This window comes from Ambystoma mexicanum, chromosome 3q (assembly GCF_040938575.1).
Source record: "Ambystoma mexicanum isolate Mex_15411 chromosome 3q, UKY_AmexF1_1, whole genome shotgun sequence".
Lineage (NCBI taxonomy): Eukaryota > Metazoa > Chordata > Amphibia > Caudata > Ambystomatidae > Ambystoma > Ambystoma mexicanum.
This window is the reverse complement of record NC_090926.1, coordinates 1283442176-1283465689: the sequence shown is the minus strand read 5'-3', so window position 1 is coordinate 1283465689 and position 23514 is coordinate 1283442176. Positions and strand designations below refer to the sequence as shown.

The window sequence follows — 23514 nt, the reverse complement described above, 5'->3', positions numbered from 1 at the left end:
GAGACACCATCTCAGTGGTCAGTTAATAAGGTGGAGGGCATGCCATCACTGCGACTAGTTTAAGCATGTGGTTTAGCTGCTACTTCAGACTAAGCATAAAGATTGCAACCCCCTTTTGTAGTTCACCAAAATGGCACCATATTGGGGACATCACAATAGTTACATGGACTCAAACGAGCGCTTGAAAAACCTGAGCTTGAGTACAACGCTGGAAAAGATATTAGTAGTACGAGCAGCTTCAAGACAGGAAGTTGAAGACTGGTTCTTCCCCAAATTCCTCATCTGAAATCCTAGCCCATGCAAACCCATTTCTCCCAGTCTACAAAACATGGCATCTTAGAAAGCAAGAAACTACATAGTCCTAATGCAGAGATCCATGACATTGAATTTAGGAAGAGTAGTATTGCGGTAGACTTCTTTAGCAGTCACCGGGTAGCCTTGCAACCCACGACTAAGGGGGGACAGTAAAGTGGGAGGGCTGATTAACCACTACCTTTGGCGGCATCTGGGGATTGAAGGGTAATCGATAACCTGCATAGCAAAATAAGTCGTGCAGCGCTATAGAGCTGTTAGCCTCTCGCCATGTCCTAACTGCACCCCTTGCTACACAGCACTATGCAATGATATTTGGCATTTTTATAGCGCCCATATAGATCATTGGTATGACCTCAAAGCACTTGTGGGTTGAACGCCCTCAGTTGGGTTTTATAGGGTGCTCTCCATATAGGACTAGCTGCACCCTAACCTTTGGTGTGTTGGTATTGAGAGATCAGTTGATTGTGTGCAGTCTATTGATTGGTCTCCAAGACTGCTTTCTGGACCTGTGCAGGATGTAGGTGTGCAGCAAGGCCCATTTTTCGTGGTGTAGCTGCCTTCTAGCAGGATGTTGAGGTGTTCGTACGGGAGCAGCTAGGTAGAAATTGAATGGGGTGTAGCTGCGCTCTATTGCGTAGGAGAGGAGTGTCTGGAATGGATGGTCTATTCTTGCCAGCCCACTGTTCCTGGATTACGGTCATACGCTTCGGGATAGCTGCACTCAGTGGGAGATGGGACAGGGGTAGCTAGGCATGTGTACTCTCGAAGCCGCCAATTAGTGGTTTTAGGTCTAGCTCCTGCTATGCACACTGAAAGCCAATGCAGAAAAAGTCAACAGCTTGGTTTCACGTCGGTATGCCTTTGCAGCATGGTGAACCATGGTGGGTGGTGTCAGTCTGCACTCAGTGAACCGTTACATACGCTGGCTGTGGCCTAAAGAAAACGATCTGATGCCCCTTTTTAAGAGGGGGAAAATGGACCACTAGGGATTTGGTGAAATGCCATAGTCTACAATTACCATTCCCACCACTTACCAAATTGTGATATCAGGCACAGTTTTCAATGCAAGTAAAGCAAATGCCACTATCGGGTACAATTTCAAATAAAACAAACATTAAAAAGGACCAGTGCTAACGTTTAGAAATATTGCAGACAACCCCAGCTGCCTGCAAGACCAAAAACGATCTAAAATGTTCTTATGCCACAGTAGTTTTCCTAAGTGTCAATTCTTTTCTAGGAGTAAAATAAAAAGCCTTTACACGAGATTAGTGGGCAACTAACCAGACCAGATTTTAAAGCATACAAGTGGATTCAGCATAGCAAGGGTGATCAGTCATTAACCTAATGCTAGCCATGCTGCTTGGCAATCATGCACTTGATCGAACTCCTGTGAGGTGGTGTTGCCTCATAGCTGTGCTCGGATTGGAACTCAATCGTGACGATACCCATGAGCATATGGTGCACACTTGGGCAGCGAGCAGGCGTGTGCAGACCAGCATCACAGCAGTACACGTCAAGCACACGCAAGCCTTCTGTGGCACCAGACCACCAAACCAAAATCCACTCCCTCCCGCGTCCACAGGTCGCCCAGTACTTGAGCACAAGTGCCATTAAAAACCTATTCCCAGCAGAAGACTTTGGAAACACACACTTCGCAATAATTTAAAACAAAAGCAGCATTTATTTTAACAAAGAAAACACAATGCCTTTTACCGACAACTATTAAAAAAAAAAACAAGCTGGAGAATTTCATCTGTGCTGCAAAGGGCCTCCACGACATTACCATTTACAATGGCCCTTTGAAGCGCCAAAGACGCTGGCAACGACCTCTCCAGAGCACCAGGGACAGAAGGACGCCGGCCAGCAATGGCCTCTCCCCCCACTGGAGCACCAGGACAGACGACACCAGCCAGGAAAACACCACCGGGAAAGATTTTATCATTTATTGTGAAGTTAAAAACGAGCGGTAAAAAGTAAAAACTTGAGCGTACATTTTTTTTCTGTTTTTTAATCTCCTCTTGAACAGACGTTTAAACAAGACAGACCAGACCAGTCCCAGCGGTTGAAAATGAGTTTTGGGAAGGAGGGAAAATCGAGGAAGGGTTTGTTCTTTCCAGACACAACACCTTGTCCAAGGAATGTTCCAACTAAAAGCAGAGTGTTTTGTAAAGTTTATTTTAAAAACAAAAAAAATTGGTTAGCGTGAAACGGTCCAAGTTTCAGCAAGGGGGTAATGTGGTGTTTAAGGTCTTCCTATCTTCTACAACTGCTTAACGTGAAGGGGCTCCGGGTTTTAGACGGTCAAAGGAGCAACCAGGGGTCCTAAAATGGAGAAAAAAAAACTAGCGATCACCTTCTCGGACTGCTCCCTTCCCACCCCAGGGCTTCTCTACAGCAGCGAGCGTGCTCTCCAAAACTCAAGACTGTCACAGATGAGGAGTCCCATTCAAGTCACTGAGCCTGCAGGAGAGAATGAAGAAAGATCAGTGTTGGGCAGACACGCCTCCCACCTCCAGTCATGAAGATTAAGGGGGCGTAGGGACGAGGGGGCTATAACACCTAATGTAAGGGGGCAGTTCCTTTGAGTTTGGTCCAGTCGTGCACTTCTCCCCTCCCATGTTGCTTCTTCGATGGTGTTCAGACCTTTTGCGCACTTTAAAATTCCCAGCGTCTCACATGACCAGTATTGGGACAATGCCACAACACCTTGTATGTGCATTCCTCCGAGGTCCCTTGGTCCAAATGGAGATCCGAAAAGGGGGGGATGGGGCTATTACTGCTCGTCACGAATTCCCAGGACCCACACTGGGGTGTAGATTAGCGCATCTCTGGGGGCTGGGGAAGGACTCTCATCTCCCTCACCTGCTGTCCCGGTTGTGTGGGAGGGGGCTGTGCAACAGGGGCTCCTGGTGTTTGTCCGTAGTAGGCCGCTTGTTGTCTGTAGTATTCTGCCCAGGCCGCACTGTAGTCAGGCTGGGCACCTGGTGGCGCTGGGGCAGGGGCCGGAGCAACTGGTGCAGGTGCCGGGGCCACCACTGCAGCCGCCTGAGCCGCCGCTGGAAAGACAAGAAAACCAAATGGAACAGTTACTAACAGTGCTGGAATTGCAACACAGACACCCCCCTTTGTGTAGGTGCGTACGGCTATTTGGGTGGGGCTGAGTGGCGAAGCCCAGAGCAGTACCTAAAATCAAAGCGCATTTTGGGCACATTAGTAAAACATTTTACATGCATATGTCGTCCTTATAGCATGAACAACGTACAGATTTCAGATTTAGGCTCAGAGTGGCCTGTAAATTCCATGACAAACCCATTTGGACCATGGAATTTGAGGCTGGAGCAGTTTCTGCTGAGCTCGTATAAGGGACACATCTTGTCCTCCAAAGCTGAGGGTGCTACTCTAGCCCTGGGGTTGTCCTGACCTGGTTAGAAGGGCCCAGTACAAGTCCCGTGATTGGGGAGGGCAAGAAGTACTGCTGGCCTGGATGTACCTTGTTTTTTATAGTACTCCTCCCAAGCTTTTGTGTAGTCTTGCTGTCCTGCAGGCTGCGGTGCTGGCTGCCCTTGCTGCTGACCTGAAAGAAAAATACAATTTAAGCCTTGGTCCCAACAGCCACTCAAGGATGAGCAAAGCCAAACCATTTAGCCAAGACTAAAAGCACCACCCACACAAAGGTCAATGGAAAACCATCCACAGCTCATGGACGAGCACAGGGAGACTGAAGGCTAGTTCCAATTGGCAGGCAAGATCATGCTTAAATACGTACATTCTAAGTTGGAGTAGATTTATCCAGCACACAAATGAGTGATTTCTAGTTCCTGCACTTCCAACATAACGACACATGCCCCCAAGCTAGAAAGTCCCAGGAGGATAGCTCAGCGGCAACGTGCTCGTCTTGGAAGCAAGACGATGCGAAGCAACGCAGGTTCGATCCCCGGGTCCGCGCTTAGATACCTCCGGGTATTTAAACGCGTTATAAATATGCAACTAAGACAATGCGTGCTGTGATCGCTTTAAAAATGCAAATATAAAATATCATGACTTACCTATTTTCTTGTAATATTCTTCCCAGGCTTTGGTATAATCGGATTGTCCAGTAGGCATCTGCTGTTGTGGTTCTCCCTGAGCTGGAGGTGCTGCCACTACAGCAGGAGGCTGGCCTGGCAGTGGGGCTGTGGGCTGAGGGTAGTAATGGGTGTAGTATGCAGCCCAAGCTGCATTTGGGTCAGTGGGTGCAGGAGGCTTGCCTGAGAGGAAACAAAGGAATAGGTTCCAGAACAGGCTCGGCAGTAACTAGTGATCACAGGAGAACATAAGGCTGTGCAACACATGTCGAGGGCCTGGCACCCCTAATGGAGCCAATGCTCCAAAGTACAGGATACTATGATTAAGGACAAAGGATTGCCTGCCCCACCCAAAGCACGCGCACCCCAAAATCCCACTCGTTTGCAATATACAATCCCACCCCATTACCTGGGTCATGAGGAGCCGGCTGTCCCCATTGCGGGTACGCGTTTCCCCAGCCTTGGGGTGTGTATTGGTGTGGGCCAGGGCTGCAAAATTGGAGGAGAGGCAAATGTTAAGACACTGCATCAAGGCACCACGAAAAGCAAATCTGCGTAGATTGATCAGAAGACCGATAACATTCCATGCAAAGCAGCTGCTCCCCAGCCTTTCAAACACGTCGCAATCAAACCTACTGTAGCACTCGCATGTGCCACTTAACGGCATGTTACCATCTCTTTAGACAGGCAGAGAACGAGGCACTTCAAGATGGTCAAACCACACAACCTACAAAAGGAGACCTTGTGCTATCTAACAAAACCGAACCGCCCCCCTCAAACCCTAGCAGGCACCACCAGAAGATAAGGCACCTACCATGGGCAGATTAAGGGTCCCACCAACCCAATTTAAAGCCCAGTGAGAATTTAGGCCAGATTACCGCTCGCCAAAACAACTTTACTCTAAACCACATAAATAATTTCAGAAAATAAGACCAAGAATCCATGAACCCCATGCCTCATGAAACATCAGCTTGGTGTACACCTGCAAAAGCGAGGTAGGAGTCTAAATCATGGATCCGCCAAATACCCTGCCGCCCCACAACAACACCCAATACCCTATTCCTCCTTCCTGACCCCACAACAAGCCCATTCCTCATGACAGGAAACGTAAAACAGCCATATCATTTTTGGAAGTGGCATCATAAATCAAGTAATTTGTTTAGGGTCGCACTTTCTGTAAAATGGGATTGACCCCAGTCTGGACTTCAGGCACTGGACCACAACTCGTTCATAGCAGATGGTGTTGGAGCCAACAAGTTGACAAGTTAAAAAAAACAAATGCTGTGCAAGAAGCATTATAAATGCCATTCAGGGTGGTGCAATGCCCCAAACTCACCAAAATGCAGACTTGTCTGTCAAACGAACCTCTTTTGTAACCCATTTGTAGGCACAAACTTGTCCTCGTTTCGCACAAGAACTGGCCATGGTCTACAGCTTAAAGCAGGCTTAAACCCCAAGGGCGAACAGGTAGCGCCCTACATAACTAAAGAAAGTGCTGTGCTCTAGGCAAGCACCCACTTTGCCCAAAGGCAGTGCCACCTCCAACTGACTTGACAATTACTATGGGAGACGCCATGAGCCACTGCCCATCAACGTGGGGGTGGGAGGGAAGGCCAATTCTACAGTCAAGTAAAACTCCTAGGCAATCTTCTGCCCACCCAACGCCAATATTGATCCACCTCAACTTCAGCCTGTGACGACTATACATTATCAATATCTTTGGCATTAAGTGCGGCTCTGTAATTCAGATTTACCTTCTAGTGATCCAATTGTGGTAGGCAAACTAAAAGTCCCCGTAAAAGTATTCGCCCAGGAATGCATACCTCGGTGAATTCTGGAAGCCTTCCTGGTTGGTTTTGCTCCTACTGCACGCAATTCTGGCAAGTACAGCGTGCAAGTAGATTACAGGCAGTTTAACCTTCTGGGTAGAAGTGGCCTTCAAATTTAACTGGGTTGAGGATGCCAACTCGGGCTGTGAGCAAAACCAGAGCAAGGCATTCGACTCAAACCAAGCCGGTTCAGCCCCCCCCCCCCCCCCAAAAACACTGGAAGAAATCCCTCAACCACGACAAACTGATATCGGAAGTACTGCAACTAAAACACAAATGGCCCACATCTACTCTAGGCTACCAGTTTTGATACCAAGTCAACTACAGATATTCTGACAGTACGTAGCTAAAATCTGAGGACGTTAGGGAAAGACGGCTCTTCGACGCCAACGATGGCTCAGCACATCAGAACCCCCCCCCCTCCCATTTGCAGCCACCCACGCTCCTCCTGCCAGTTATTTGGTCCTTTGAGATCTTAAGCACGCACCACTTACTGGAAATTAAAATCCAACACCACATCTGACCTACTATGGAGCTGCAATGCACACGCCTCGAATATTCACCTGCCCCATAAAAGAACCCACTGAGCCACGCATAAAGAAAGCCTTCCGTGTAAGGCACAAAATACAAAGTACTCCAGCTGATCAGTGACCGGTATCCTCTCTCCTCCCCCCTCCGCCCCCCAACTTCCCCAGAACAGAAAGATGAAATCATTGTGCCAAACACGCAGGTCAACCCTCCCGCCCAACCCACATCCTCCACTGGAACAATACAATAGTCTTGCTGTCTGCTTACTTGTAAACAATTGCTGCGCCCTGAGGCGGCCTTACAGCAGCATGCGAGGCCCTACAAATCACCAAAAACAAATCAAATAAAATCAGCACCTTTGTACAACAGTCCACACTGCATCTCACCCTCCTCCACCCGATGTACTAGCATACTCTCCCAGGTCATCCTCCTAGGACCCACCTGCAGCCCACATTCCTACCAGGAGCATTAATTACTGTCCGACCAGCACCTAATAGCCAATAACCACATACTCACCTTCAGGGCAGACTGCTCCCATACCACGAGTGGAGCACAAACCCCACGCCCAACTATGTACAAGCTGCACATGCCACCACAATCCATCCCACACTAGCCGTGCAATAATCCTACATGTAAATGCTGCTGCTTCCACTTACTGAGGTGCGCCAGGAGGGCCAGGATTGTAGGGGCCAGGGTTGAAGGGACCCATAGGACCAGCAGGTCCTGGACCACCAGGACCACCAGGACCAGGCCCAAGAGGGCAGAGGGGAGCCTGTATGAAAAGAGAATCAAGTATGATGTAGGCATCGCTGGAGTCAGTGCAACCAAGACAAGCACTCAAACATACTAAGAATAGGCTTCAACTGATCGAGATGGCCTGTTGTCCTTACCATATACAGGCAATTCCGACAGGCATATTAACATGCAATAAAACCTGCGTCCTGACAAGGAGAGCAAAGTGGTGGTGCAGTGCCTTACAAACACCCTCACCTCAATTGCTAATGGGTCAGTCCTCCACATAAGCAAAATCATTTAAATGACATCCACTGTTCCACAGCAACCCAAAACCCAAGCAACCAGTTGCCCAGTTCTAGTCTCTTTAAACACCATTACAGGGCGCTTTGTATTTGATCTACAGCTTTAGCAAACAAATACCACTGCTGAGAACTTCTGCAGCAAACATGCAGTAAAGCAGCACTGTACTCAGTGGGAAAGGTTTGTGAACGATTCATATAGTTGGCTGTGGATGTCAGAATGTAACCATTCTGAAAGCATACAAAAAGGAACCACCTCGCCGGCACAAGGTGGGCTTCAAATCTACGAAATTAGTCAGAAAAGCGAGGCACCCACCCCCAATACAGCACCTCTGCAGCAGAAAATGCAGTGGCAAAGTTAACTCAGTGCATACAATCATCCTGCAGGGATCAAAATATGCACCCCACTAGTCATTGGCTAGTGAGGATCGGCTCGCGACAAGTAATGAATGTTGTGCTCCATGTATAGAATTGAAGTGGCGAGTAACTGTATGGCTGGCTAGTAGCTTCCCTGGATAGTAAACCGTCCACCCTGCTGTTCCTTCAGCCTTCACCAATAAGTGGCAGCAGATCAGCACGCCAAAGTGAAACATGCACGGTCCTCAAATACATCATGCAACCTTCAGAACCATCCACCTCAAGCCAGCATCCTTGTCCGGTAGCCACATTTACTCCTGTGCCCCGCCCACTGAACACTTCAGGTCTTAATCCGTGCACCGCCATAGGCCTTGATAGTCTGTTTTACAGGTCAACCTTCTGCATCGCTACAAAACACCGAAAAATGACGCATCTAGCAACAAGCGAATGCAACCTCCACCCTCAAAGCAAACCTACCTCTATCTTCTCCTCAATAAGTTGCTTTGCGTGGTCAATTTGCTGGGGTGCCCCTCGGATGATGAAGAGCTTGAAGTTGGGGTCTCCGTTGGGAGGAGGCTGACGTGAAATCTCAACAAACGCCCCAGTCTGCTGATTTATGGCTTTCACATTCTCGCCACCTGGAAAACCAGAGGTCTATTAGATTATAGGAACAGACAGAACCCCAACCATGGAAGGGTGTGAACCATCAAGAGCCATGCCCTCACCTCTGCCGATGACCAGACCACACTTGTGAGTGGGAATAGAGAAGGTCATTTCTCCTCCAGGAGGTCCCCAGCTTCCCTGACCTCGTCCTCTGCCACGGCCACCAGGGGCCATTCCAGGACCTTGTGGACCCGGAGGGCCAGTCTAAAAACCCAAACAAGTCACACAACCTAGGTTAGAAATATGGAACATTTGACACAACACAAGTTATCCACATGGGCACTCAAACCGGGATTACATTTAGGGGTGTGACCAGATGACCAGTCGAATTTACAGCAGGGAGCAAAGTCCAGCCACCCCCTCCCCCCACCAAAACACAGGATTCTTTTTTTAGTATGCCATTTAATGCACTGCATAATGCCATGTGTCCCATTCTAACAATTTTCAGAGATTTACCATTAAACATTTGCAAAGATCAATTGGCAACCTGATGGGCTATGGGATATGAACACTTGAAAATGTTGAATACAAAGAGGCTAATGTGGGACTGGAGCCAGGGTGCATCCGATTGAAGGACATACTGTGCAGAATTTGCTTCTGTGATATTCCCTGGTGAAGGGAAGCACCAGTAAATCAGTTTGCCTGTGTTGGAATGGGACACAGACAACCGACATGGCAAGTGTGGTCTGGGCGGGGAGTACAGTAATTAATGTACTCTAGTAAAACCCCACCACTCTTATTACCCATTATTGTATAACATACATTGATCCTACATTGTATAAGGTACCCATATTCTGCATTAACCCAACTATGACCTCCCCAACAGCCCTTAGAACAGGGAAAGCAAGCACTGCATCACGGGCCCAATGCAATGGGTGCATCACTACACATGGCCCACCAATACAAAGCAGGAAGCACAATGCCTTACCACACAAAACTACAACTAAACAGTCCCAAGGATGTTCACCCCACGCGAATCAAAGAACCAGTCAGGACAGAAGGATACAAACGTCTGAATACACACTCACCAAGGCGGATCCACTAGGGCAACACTTCAACTCAACCCCGAACCACTAAAGCCTTAACCGACCAGGGTCACACTAGATCACCTGAGAATACATATCACCCACCCAGTCCTACACCTGAAGATTAGGTTCAGACGCACCCACCAATCCAAACTATACCCAATAGGATACAGGTGGATCCACGCAACACTACCAAATTGAGTCGGCCCACGAGGAACCAGCAACATCCGAACCCACATGTATACAACTCACGGAATCATAAGTACCTGAACCAGGATACAGACCCCACTAACCCAACCCTCAATCTTCTGCATACTTAAACCTACACAACCATCTCTCCCAGCAATCCGCAAACACTTTACAACACCGCATCAACACAAACTTCACCCACAGCACTCAAGGCCTTCATCCTATCCTAGCACAAAAGCCCAGCACTCGGTGAATACCGAGCTGAAGCTGCCAACAGCACACCACTTCTCCCGACTAACCCTCCCCCCACCCTTCTTGTTTACAGATCCGCCAGAGCGCCTGGGACCAATTCCGTTGGTGATGGTGCGCTATACAAGTACTGCCAACAAACCTAATGCGAGATATGCTAATTGCAGTTGTGGCTATCAAGTTGCAACAGTTCACAGATGGCCAGTTTGTACCCAGCATAATTAGTTAAGGTGCCCCACATCTTGCAAATGGCCCATGCATAGTGTCTGGCACAAACTGTATAAGTATTCAATGTACCCCATACCATGCTCTGGATAGGCTTGGGTGGCTTAGTGTGAGACTCATCTCACTGCAGCGTTGAGATCAGCTGGTGCCCTAGTTGGTCTGCCCGACTACTTCCAACTGCTCTCATGGGTAGTACATTAAACATAATTGGAACAAACAGCCTGATAAATTTTACTAGTACAGCCACTGGTATCTCACTCCCGCTGCACTCTGGGGTAGCCACTGCCGTAGCCGTCCCCTGCCGAACTAGGAACCCATCCACACGCAGTATAGGCATATGCTCTCCTTGATACCAGCCAGTGTATCCCTTTGAAAGCACTCACTATGTGCCAAAACTAACTAGACATTATAAACATACAGGAACCCACAACACGGAGGAAGTTTAAACTCCAAAAAGCCAGGGGCGTGAGCTTCCCTGTTCTCGCCACTAAGCTTTGGAACACTCCCATCCACCATCAGATCTGAGCCCTCATTCAATCCCTTGAAAACGAAATCATGGCTTCTCGCGATTCAGCCTTCTGCCTATAGCATTCACTTATATCTGCCTCCACCGCTTAATTTATGTTCCTATGATAAACTGGCCACTAGGATTGTCTATGTAACACTATGGTTTTACTTACCTCTGTAATTATGTCCCATTATAATCTACCTTATATATACACAATTTCTTGTACTATACTGTAATTTACACTGTTGTATATGTTCAGTTCTGTAACTTTGCCTTTTCGCGCCAGGATGCCTGGTGCGCACTACAAATACATCAATACAAACCATGTCGACAAAATCCACCCAACATCACACAAAGGCCAACACCTCTAATAAAAGACCCAAAAAGGAAACCAAAACATAAGGAAACCATAGACCCAACACCACTCATGAAACAAAGCCAGAAGACCCTGCAAACTAGAAAACATCAAAGCAATTGTAAACCACAACAGGAAAACCAAAGGCACAACACGGAGAACGTAAGTACCACCATATGCACAAACCCAAAGAACACAATATCAAACCGCAGATTCACAGGAACACTCCCAACACACCCAGGTATTCAAAACGAAAAACCACTAGAAGACCGAAGCACAGTATGCCAGGCCACAGGTGAACGATATGCGACAAGAAAATGGCATCACATCAGGCTACCATGCCAATACATTCCACAATGGAATGCGCGCCAGACAGAAAAAAAAAAAGGCCACCGCTAAAACAAAATTACTATAACGCCTTACGTCTGATCACTCACCAGAATAGCAATCAGAAACATTAGCAGGATATCAGCAGTCCAAAGTGAAAGTCATACAAGTAAAATGGGAAACTACACCTACACTGGACATACAACACATCAGGACCCAACCGAACTTCTGAATGATGAAACGGACAACCACCAGACGCCAACAACGAGTGTTGATAAGACCTAAAGACAACCAAGGATAAAACAGGCTGCAAGGGAAACTGCCATCTTAAACACCAGATCTAGGTATAAACAACTCTACGATTACACACAATTTGGACAGAACATGCAGAAGGGACAAACCGGGGCAATTGCTAGCCTGGCTATACAAGAGTGAGTAAACGGGAGACAATTAGGGCAGTTATGGAACTGATTGAGTTGTGTGAGACCCAAGATGAGGTGAACAAGTGTTTTTATGCCCATGAGGAAACAGCTGTGTCAGCGATCGATATACAAGATACAAGATGCATTGTCCGAGATTTGTCTCCCCAACTAAATATGGAGGAGACTGCCCAGAGATACCCATCACGATAATTTAATAAAAAACTACCGACAGGCGCGGATGGACTTCTGGTGGAATCCTATAAATATTCCAGGACAGAACTCCTCGCTCCATTGCCAGCAATGCTAAACTAGGCACTGTCTCGGGCAGATTGCCCGGGTCCCTGCGAGAGTCAATTACTGCCCCCCCCCTTCTTAAACCAAACAATCAGGATATCGACTTTAGCTCATACAGGCCCCTGTCACTACTGAACCAAGACGGGAAGATTCCCACGGAGGTCATGGCCCAGACTTAAACCGGTCATAGCCAAGCTTCTACATCCAGATCAGACAGGATATGTCCCACACAGGAATACTACCAATAACCTGAGAATATCGCACCACATGATAGACTGCACTCAAGGAGAAACAGTAAGTTGCAGTGGTGTCACTGGATGCAGTAAAGGAGTTTCTCAGATGGTCTTGGCTGACAAGGTTTGGCATAGGGCGCACATACATTGAATGGGTGTGGTTGCTGTACAATGAACAGACATGGGGACTATCAGAACAGTGACAGTTCTGTGTGCACGAGGTAGGGATGTCCATGGTCCCTGATGCTCTTCACCTTGGCTTTGTAGCAACTAGCCGTCTGCTTGTGGGAGGAATATGGAGACGCGGGGATCGTCACTCCGGGGAGGGAGGCAATTATATGACATGTTCGACATGCTCCTGTACTTGCAACACCCAGAGACAAACTTGCAATATATCCTTGATGTGAGACTATTAGCCCACAGTAGAGTTTGTTCCCTTTGGGAGGGTACGCAAGCCCATGCACTAACGACTGGTGTTACCAAGTTGGAAACAGATACATTTTGGTACATCCATCAGGACCCCAAGATAGAACACATACAGAATGCGGTTAACAAAATTGAGAAAGTCTTTCTGGACTAGATTGCCATTGTCCATGATGGGGCAAGCAGCATTACTAAAGATGGTGGTGCTTTAGATACCACACTATTATGCAAATGTCTCATTTGTGATACCACAAAAAAGTTTCAGGAAACTGCACAGTAGATGCAGGAGCTTCTTATGGCACAATTCATGGTGCAAAGTGGCACTGTGGAAACTCCAGAGTCCGTATGAACAAGGGGGGGGGGGGGGGCGGCGGGGTGAGTAGAATTGCTCAATTGAGGTATGTTTTGTAGCCAGCCAGTTGCAATTCGTGGCCAAACAGCCGTCAGATGGACAAATGCCCAAATCCAGGTTATTACGAGCTGAAAGTACTGTTTTTTGAACGAAGTGATATGGCTAAACAATCCACAGGCAGCTCTCGCCCTTGTGCCGGAATGTGTAATGTGGAGCAGGGCCTGCCAACTGGAAGAAAAAACTATTCCCTGCAGATCCACTCGACTTGGAAGGCGTAGACAAATTGAGGTCTAATGTGAGGAATTACTGGGAACCTAAGAGTGGAGGTGGGAGATGTGCTAGAAGGGTAGCCCAAGGATTTTGAGGAACCAACAAAAAACATGTAAATCGGGGGCAACACCTAGTGTATTCCTGTCTCTTGAGTGTTAGATGCAGATAGCCAGAGACTGAGGCACCCTTACAATTAAACGAGACATTTTAGGATGTGTCAGGACAGTCAAGGATATGAGTTGATGTCCAAGATAGGAAGAGAATTAGGGCAGACATGCAGAATTGGGTAGATTTACAACAAACAGCCAATGTCAGACTATGTGGAGCAGAGTCATGGTGTATCACAAAAAGGTGTCTAGTTGCAGAACTACAACAGATACAATTATATGTGACACATTAGCCAGGCAGCAATTCATGCCCGAAGTGTGGAGAGACGCAGTTCTGGTGCATATGTTCTGGGCATTTAAAAAGATTAGTAGATTCTGGGGAGAGGTAGCCCAAGCATTAGTAAAATTAGATGCCACCCTGGATATTGGATCCCCAAAGCTTGTCTGATATGGAGCTTTACAAGGCCCAGACACGTGACTAAGCTTAAGGACTTGGCATATATACTGGCAAAACATAGAATAGCAATGGAATGGAAAGAACATACGAGGCCAGCAGTGCAGATGTGGTGGAGAGACCTATTAAAATGGGCAAACAGATGGTGTGGCAGGAAGCGAGAGGCAGGAACATGGAACAAGGGAAGGGGTGGAAGCTTGGGAGACAATTGAGAGCAGATTTGGCCATCTCTAAACAGGGCGCTAAAGTCCTGGAGGACTCCTAAAGATGAGGTCAGAATGGAAGTCGGCAAATAAAGGAGAGAGAAGATCGACTGATCGGGTGCGATGTAGGCCGTGGGAGCAGAAGTAGACGGACACATTTGGATGGGAAATGTTTTTTGCAAATGCTTAAGTCTGCAAGTTGCCATGGTTCTGTAAAATAATTTAAAAACTTTAACATGCAAAGTACAAAACAGTGGCTTGGATAGAAGAAATGCAACTGTCAGGACTGTAGGGTAGTAAACTACATCATACATTTGTAAACATGTGTATGTTCAGGGTTGGCTCCAGCCCAATAACCGTTAGGGGGCTGAAATTTTGACCAGAGGTCGGTGTACTGGCAATGGTGAAATTTGACATACCCCACCCATTCGCTCTGCACAGGGGGTGGGGAGTGGCCCTGTTTCATCAGTATTGGTGATCGGGCGATCTTGATTTTCCAAAAACAGGAAGTTAGGGCACAATACACCCACGTCGGCTACAGGCTCATTCCAACGCTGGGTGGTACAACTAGCATTACAACTATGTCTGTAATAAAAGGAAACTGCATTAAAACCAAAGACTTTGAATCCTAATATAGCCAAAATAAGAGACCCGTTTAAACAGTACCCCAAAAAGAAAAACTTCCTTACTGACCTACAGACTACCACATACTCTTGGGAGACAGCAACCCAGTCTTCTAAAATCCTAGCAAGTATTCTGATGAACCAGGCTCACGAGTGCAGCGATCTAAATGCCAATGTGTAGGGGTGGGGACTTCTAGCGACTAAGTAACATTTCCATACACTAGAATCTAGCATCGATTGTTCGTTATGGAAATTGAAAATCGCCCAGGGCGGACAGGATTGAGATACCCAGACCAACAACTGACAACCTGGTAGGTCACTGTGTGCCACTCTTCAGACAAGGTCAGGCACTAACAGCAAGGCAGTAATCTTGGAACATGAAACATTGATTTTTATGGGAAGGGAATATCAAGGTTATGTTGTAATGGATGTGTATTTTATGGATCATAAAAACATGCTCGTTTACAGCATTAGTGCTTGGAGTTTGTACGTTCGTTAACCAATCTAGTTTAACTGAAGTGTCCGGCTGTTCAATCTAGCTAACCATGGATTTTAATTTTAAATGTAAACAAACGATATGAAATATTTAGCATGAGACATTGTATTTCTAATTTCCAAATGGATGTTCACGCGCCACTTCAATTCTATACATACACAGCACACCATTTCCTACCAAGATAGCTAGCGGAGTGTGCACATTTTGCACCCTGATGTACAAGTCTCCTTTGTCCTGCTCGGACACGAGTACTGTGGTTTAACACAATGTTAAGATAACAGCTGCCTGCGACTCATCGCCAAAACTACTAATTAAAAGAGTGCAGTCTCTCCCAAAAGGAGACTTCAACCATTCTGAGTCTTACAGCTCAGAATACCCCTCCCCCCAATCAAGATCCCAAAGATAGTTAAGAAGTCCTTGTGCTGTGTGGTACCAAACCAGTCCCATGCTATGCCTCCATAGCAACATTCATTGTACATACCCGAAGACTCTGGAGCAGCTCATTAATGATACGGGCAGCATGGTCACACCTATCGGGTGGGCCCATGATGTGGGCAATCTTCTCAGGACCAGTCCCATCATCTGTAAAAGAAAACGAGCATGAGAATATAACCAAGTGCATTGCAGTAGCATGCACAGTACAAAACCAGCTACTTTTAGCACTGCACCTACCCAGCCCTTCTGCACAATAATTTGACATGGTTAGGAAAACCAACCTTGTTTGAACTGTATCCGTACACCTGCATCGTTCTGTATTTTCTTGATCATTTCTCCACTGCGACCAATGACCACACCAACTGAATGCCTGGGCACTGGGACCTGCAGAAAAGGGAAAAGTTAAAATTTGTTTTAGAAAAGGGTTTTGCAAAACTTAACAAACCACTCATTGGCAAGCACAGCACCTCCATACAATCCAGGACAAGCACTCTTCGTGCCTTAAACTGGATACAAGTACAGCCAGTCTTGGCTTACCATCCCCACCAAGGGATTCTACAGTAGGTGGAAGGACATGGGCTTTAATGTTAGTCCCCTACAACAGTTGGGGCCCTCAAACTGCGATCAACCTGAAAGTGACATTAGGGTTGCAGCACAAATTGGTTGCGGTCCTAAAGCAACCATACCCAGCCATCACGATATGGCAACACCTATACACAAGTGTTTCAAGGTGCAACGAGGCAAGGACGGGGAACAGAAGGACAGAGACAACGATCTTACTAGGCCAAGTGACATTGAGATCGCACAAGGGGAGGGGAAGTGCCAGGCGAAAGGAGAGGGACAGTGCTGTACATGGGATCAACGGTACAACTCCGTTAGGCAACATGGAAACCTGGCTCATGGTTTTCTCAATCCTTATGTCAGGTCCTGCAGGAATACTGCATACATGTGTGAGGTCACATGTGACATGAGCAGCACATGGCAGAAATTATGGTTGCTTTAGGAACTAGAATGTTGTGCTCTACTATATAAGCTTTGTAATGTGTGCCAGTATTAATTAAAACGATAACACCAGGGGCAAAAACAAGGAAGGAACAAGTTACTTACCTGTAACTGTTTTTCTCCAGCATGGAGATGCCATGGATTCACATGCTCATTCCCAGTCGTCGGGCCGGAAAACCTCTGTAAAAGAAAAAAAAGTTCACTTTCACTTACAAACTGCCTTTCTCTTATAAACCAATCACTGAACTCTGGGTCATACTGCCCCCAGCCAATGACTGCCCTCTCCCTACACCCCTCTGGCAGCCATCTTAAGATTTGGTAGCAAGTAAAGTGGCAGTATGACCAAGAAGATCCGCAGAGTGGCAGGATTCACATGTGAATCCATGCTAGACCCATGCTGCAGAACAACACTGCTTGGCCGTCCCTGGACTCTCTGGAATCCATGTTGACGCAGTAAAATCTCGTGAAGGTGTGAGTAAACCTCCATGTAGCAGCCCTGCAGATGTCCAGCAGGGGCACCAGACAGGAACGCCGTCGTTGCAGCGCCTGCTTCGGTAGAATGGGCACTCATGTGGCAGTGGAATTAGAGATGCAGCCGGAGAGCCACCTGGAGACGGAAGCCTTGGACAAGGCATTCATGGTTCACAGGAGCAAAGTTGAGAAGTCTTCTGAAACCATGTGCAAGCCACATAGCGCACACATGCACAGATCAGCGGGAGTCCTTTCAGCTGTCAAAGGCAGCAGAAAAAAAAACCAGGCACCAGTTTGAGATGGAATTCCGACATAACCTTCGCCATGAAAGAGGGGGTGCTCCAGAGCACATCCATTGTATCATGGAAAGTCAGATAAGGCTGCTTGCAGGACAGGGCCTGGATAGCACCTCTCTCCTGGCAGAGGTTATCGCCACGAGGAAAGCAGTCTTCCACAAAAGGTAAAGGAGGAGTTTGAAGCATAGGCTCGAAAGAAACCTCCCCCGCCCCACACCCCCAATGAGCCTTGTCAGAACCATGTTGGGTTCCCACACTGGGGCGGGCGCCTTCACCGGCAGGAGCGACAGTCCTTTAAGGAACACCAGACGGTAAGAGAAGACCGGCCCGGAGACCTGGTGTAACAGATATCAGCCAGATGCACAATGGAGGCATGGGCTAGTCCTGCCTTGGCCAAGGACAACAAACAGAATAATCTGCCGGGCAGTCACCCTCAAGAGAGTTGATATTCTGTGTCCGGCACCATGTCAGTGCTTCTACTTCATAGCCCTTGAGTAGATGCTTGGCCCTGGCAAGGACCTTCCCCGCAGTCCGGAAGCTTGTACCCGACTTTCCACGATACGAGGGTGGTGCTTCGCATGGTCTTAAAGGACTTAGTAGCCTGCTCTCACTTGCCAGATCTTGGTGAGGCATACCGCTGTGAACCACATGGTAGAGGCCTTGGCGTTGAGCCACGCATCTGCTGTGCTGATCCTTGATAGCATGCTTGATAAAGCCACAACAGATCTCGAAATCTTCCTCGTCTGCCATGTGGCAACAGAGGCACTGGGAATGCTGGTCCTCCACAAACATTCCTCTAACCGCAGCTGGTGCAGAGCTTTGAGGGGGACAACCCCCCCATCCCCCGACGGTGCGGTGTAGGCCCGATGGCCTTCTGGAATTGGAGAAAAACTTGACGATCCTGCCCTTGAGGGGCGTTGAAAGATGCCAAACACATCCCTGTTTGCTGGATGACGAGACAAAAAGGACACTGGCTCTAGCTAACAAAAATAGGAATTTCCTAGCAAAAAACGCTGTAAGAGCAACACATGAGGACACACTTATGTGCAGTAAAATTAAAGATGGCTGCCAGAGGGGCTTAGGGAGAGGGCAGTCATTGGCTGGGGCAGTATGACCCAGAGCTCAGTGATTGGTTCAGAGAGTCAGTTTGTAAGTATTCCCGCCCTGACCGAAAAGTCGATGGGTCTATATTAAAATAAGTGGCCTGGGTGATGGTTAAGTTCCTCAGGCCTACTGGGATATTTGTGAAATCGGCCCCTTTCACTCTAAGCTGCCCATCTCAATCCCCCACCTCAAACATCCCCAAGTGGTGTTCAGACGAGACAATACTAGACCAGTAACCCCAATCTTTTCTCTGGCAACTCTCCCAAGCCGCCGCCCCTTCCCCCCCCGCAGGTCTGCTTCCCCAGCAAATCGGCATCATGGTGTTCACAGCACCCCATGACTGGGATATTGGAGCATGTGTCTCCAAACTGCTGCTCTGCTTCAGCAGCGCAGAGGCCATCACTGCAGATGAGTGGTGGGAAATGCACCCTGGTCACAAATTAAATTGCCATTTGTGTAGCAAAGCTAGCAGTTTAATGAAGTCACAGCTTGCCCTGCATTAAAATCTTGGCTTCAGGGGTGTCTTCACTTTTTACTCAAGCTCTAAACAGCAAATGGAGACAAGAGGGCAGCAGTAATCCTCCCCAGTCGCGAGTGATAAAGACGTGTTAAGTGCTAGGCAAGATTTTCTTTTGCAAATAACTGCAAACCATAGCGATAAGAATGATGCTTCTGATCATCTTGCGGGCAAACTTAAGTCATGCAACTCCACTGCTAAAAATTGAATGCATGATCACAGTATTGCTAATGTAAAATACTGCATTGCCTGCATGCTTTATAGCAAGTTTGTGTCTGTCAACTATTTCATTTTGTTGGGAAAATGAACAAGTGAACACAGTTGTATAACACCACATTTTTGATGGCAAGCCTAGTTCTGGAACCTGCTTGTTGAATACATCTGTGCAACTGGTGCTCCATCCATGAGCAGATACCATGACCTTTCAGGCAAATCCAAACATTCACCCAATAGACCCTTTGCTTGCAGAAAATCCAGATGGCCAGGGTCATTCTAATCTAATGTTTATGGAGCAGCAATCTTCAATGCCCATTCATTGTAGGCAGATTTAAACAAGTCATTCCAATAAATGAATATTTAAAACTATTTAGAGCACAAAGAAAATTACCCAGCAACGTTTCACAACTATTAAGCAGAGAGAACCAAGACAGGCCCCATGCCATTCTAAAACCAGGGCATATCAAATCCTCATACCAATGTTATGCAAGCAGGAAGAGGGATAATCCCCCCCCCCCCCCCAATCATCATCTACCATACAAGGACCAGATGGAGTTTTGTCCGCTGCAGTAGCTCTGCTTGTCACCACTAAAGCAGTTGATTTAGATATATATATAGTGGCCCTGCTGAGCCAATGACCCATTGGTAAAGCACAAGCTGGCTTAGGGAGTGGCTCCAGGTAGCAGGCCAGGCTTTACTGGACCACAATTAGGGACGAAATAGCTCCAAACAATTTGGGTTATTAAACTGCACAGAGCAAACTTAATTGATGTAGGTGCAGAGCTCCAAATGCAGCTTCTCCATCAGTTGTCAGTAAAAAGTAGTCATAATGCCTCCAGCCAATGACTGCCCTCTCCCTAAGCCCCTCTGGCAGCCCTCTTCAGATTCGGTAGAACGTAAAGTGGCAGTATGAACAAGAGTGGCAGGAGGGAGGATTTGCATGTGAATCCATGCTAGACCCATACTGCAGAACAAATTACAGGTACATAAATGTGTCCCTTCTCCAGCATTGGGTCTGGCATGGATTCACATGGTCATGAATACATAGTGGTACAGTACACAACCACGGGAGGTAGCAAGGCCCAACAGAAGCAATTACTCTTCCCTTGAAGTTGAGCCTGGTGAGGAGCCAACAGTTGTAACTCCTCCCTGGAATCCCTATTGACGCAGTAGAATCGTGACCTCCACATAGTAGCCCTGCAGATGTCCAGCAGGGGCACACCAGACAAGAACGATGTTGCAGCAATTGCTTGGTGGAATGGGCCCTCAGACAGCCAGCAGTCGGTTCTGAATACTTGTAGTAACAGAGGGAACGCATATAGGAGGCGGCCAAGGGAAGGAGAATGCGTCACCCCTGCTCCCCGGCGGGGGAAGCTTCTGGCACTTTGTATATCGCCACAACAGATCGATTGGGGAATGCCCCACTAAAGGTTGTCCACTTGATCCTGCTGAACCTCCCACTTGTGGAAAGAACGCAGCTCCCTGCTGAGGGAGTCGGCAACAGTGTTTATTACCACCAAGTGGAAAGGAATGAGGAACATCCTCTGGGCGACGGCCCAGTGCCACAACTCCTGCGCCTGTGAGAGCGCCGGGATCTGGTGTCCCCCCAGATGTCCATGAAGACACCACTTCGCCCTTGAGGGACTGAATTGACTTGAGGGCACAAAACAGCATGCAGTTGCAGTATGTTTTGTAGCGCCTTCTCCAGCAGCCACAGGCCTCTGGTGTGAGACATCCGGTGTGCACTCCCATCTTTCTAAGGAAGGGTGGGTCGTGACAGTCTCCTGGTACAGGGGGCTCTGGAAGTCTGGGCCCACAGTGATGTTGGAGTGCACACCTTGCTAGAAAAGTCTTTGAAACCTCCGGATATGTTGATCCAACGGGCATCCAGGAACCCCTGGAGTGGTTGCATACGCAACCTACAGAGCCGGACCGGGTAGATTAACATCATGCCAATCAGAGACTTGATGGCCCTCACTGACGATCTTAGTGCCAACATCTGTGCAACTTTCCCCAAAATGGCCAGAGCTGCTAGACAGGACATTGTGTTAAGCATGGACCGCAAGAACGGTGTGTCGATTGCAATGTCCTTAGACTTGGCCCGGATGAGCCAGTCAAGGTAAGGGTACACATGAATCCCTGCAGTCGTAGATGGCCCGCCAAAGACTGGGCCCTAAGGGGGGGGGGGGGGGGGGGGGGGCAGGGGGGGTTGGCCTTGGGCTGAGGTCCGTCATCCTCTTCTCCAGAGTCTTCTCCACTCGTCTGCCCGAAATCTCCCACCTGGGAGGGAGCGCCACCCTGGCTGCCACCAGGGTACCCTCGACCGGTCAGTCCCCTTAGCCTTCGAGAGGGCGGCAACCACCTTAATAAAACACCTTGGCATGTATAACCTGGCCCTTTTGGCAGGACACCATGTCCTGCTTGGCCTTCTCCTGCAACTTCCCCGGGGTAGCAAATCTTCGACAAAGAGCTGGAGATTGAGGCGATGAACACGTCCTGACCGTCACAAGCCACGCAGCGCTTGGCCTCGTCTTGGGCCCCAATGGGTGGAGCACCCTCAGGAGCCTGCTCTGGTTGGCTAGATCTGGATGAGGCATGCCCCTGTGGACCGCATGGTGCCCTGGCCCACATTGGGTGTAGACAATACAGGCACTAGTAATGCTTGTCCGTGAAAACATTATGCAGGCTGCAGCTGGTGAAGAGCTTGAAGAGGGAAGCACCGTCCTTCTCAGAAATGATCTGGTGCTGGGTGGGCATGATGGATATCTGGAAATTTCCAAGAATAACTAAATGTATGCCCCTGTGGGGCAACGAAGGAGGCCGAAAAACAGGTCCATGTTAATTGGATGGAGCACACAGGCTTGATAGTGCGAGAAAAGGCAAAAAGTGCAAAGATTGAAACACTGTCCCAACACTACAAAAAAGTGCAGTAAAAATCTGAAGATGGAAGATGTGGGGAGAGAGCAGTCATTGGCTGGGGCAGTATGACTCAAATCCCAGTGATTGGTTTAGAGGAGAAAGTGAAAATTCCGATACTGAGAATTGCCGGCCTGACAGAATATTCATGAGCATGTGAATCCATGCCAGACCCCATGCTGGAGAAAACTAAAGCAAGTGCCGGATGGCTAGCTCATGAACTCTCACCTCAGACAAGGGGCTTGCATCCAGGAAAAGTTCAACTAAGCAATTGAAAAGGATGTGGACTGGCTCCACAGGCTCAAGCATCTCCACCCAAGTGAAACACTTGCGCATCAGGGGCAGCACAGGTCTTGACACCTGTGGCGATGCCCAACATCACAGATCCTAACAGCAAGTGGATGCCCTGACCAACACGCCATTTGGGACAAAAACCAGGCGTGTTTAGAAAATGTATGCAGTGATGCGTAAACATGACAGCCAACACGTGTTTCAACCTGCTCATGTCTTTTCAAGGCTAAATTGGACAAAAATAAGTCATATTTCGAATTAGATCACAAGTTGCAAAGAGAACCAGACAGAAGTCAATCAGCAGCAGACAAGGTAGGGAATACTGGTTGAAATAGCCAACACTTACCCCAATCCCAAACCACCACCATCCTGCAATATTGAATGCAAATCTAGGAGTCTTCTCATTGTGTGCCATTTCACATTTGGAATCTCAAATCTAGGTGCGATTAATCTTACCTAACCGGGGGGAAAAGTGTGGGCAGGGGGGTGACATACGCCCCCACTGCACAGGTCCACATATACCTGCTAGTCCAGAGGCAACAATAAGGGACCACTCCCACTGGATGCGCTGAGAGATTACATAAGACTAACCTAATCTTCAACCCCAGGAGGGAGCTGGGGGGACAAACCTCATCAACCAGGTACACAAACTGCTAGAGTACTACAGAGGAAACAAGCCACTCCCAATGTGCCTACCAGCTAGGCAGCCAAATAACAGACA

At 47.9% G+C, this 23514-nt stretch overlaps 1 protein-coding gene across 12 annotated transcripts in view; it reads right to left on the bottom strand.

Annotated features, from left to right (window-relative positions):
- Positions 1–1976: 1976 nt before the first annotated feature.
- The window catches only part of KHSRP (KH-type splicing regulatory protein), a 41481-nt gene continuing 19943 nt past the window's right edge, over positions 1977–23514 (bottom strand). For 2 of the 12 annotated variants that reach the window (XM_069604356.1, XM_069604355.1), the window contains exons 11-21: positions 17088–17162; positions 16262–16364; positions 16027–16127; positions 8853–8994; positions 8605–8765; positions 7393–7508; positions 7004–7054; positions 4789–4868; positions 4362–4562; positions 3806–3889; positions 2244–3371 (exon numbers count right to left, since the gene is read on the bottom strand). In XM_069604356.1, the coding sequence (XP_069460457.1) occupies positions 3133–3371; positions 3806–3889; positions 4362–4562; positions 4789–4868; positions 7004–7054; positions 7393–7508; positions 8605–8765; positions 8853–8994; positions 16027–16127; positions 16262–16364; positions 17088–17162 (1353 nt within the window). In that variant the 3' untranslated portion in view covers positions 2244–3132. Of the gene's footprint in view, positions 3372–3805; positions 3890–4361; positions 4563–4788; positions 4869–7003; positions 7055–7392; positions 7509–8604; positions 8766–8852; positions 8995–16026; positions 16128–16261; positions 16365–17087; positions 17163–23514 lie in introns of all 12 variants that reach the window. The other 10 variants (XM_069604360.1, XM_069604359.1, XM_069604357.1 and 7 more) reach the window with 9 other exon arrangements.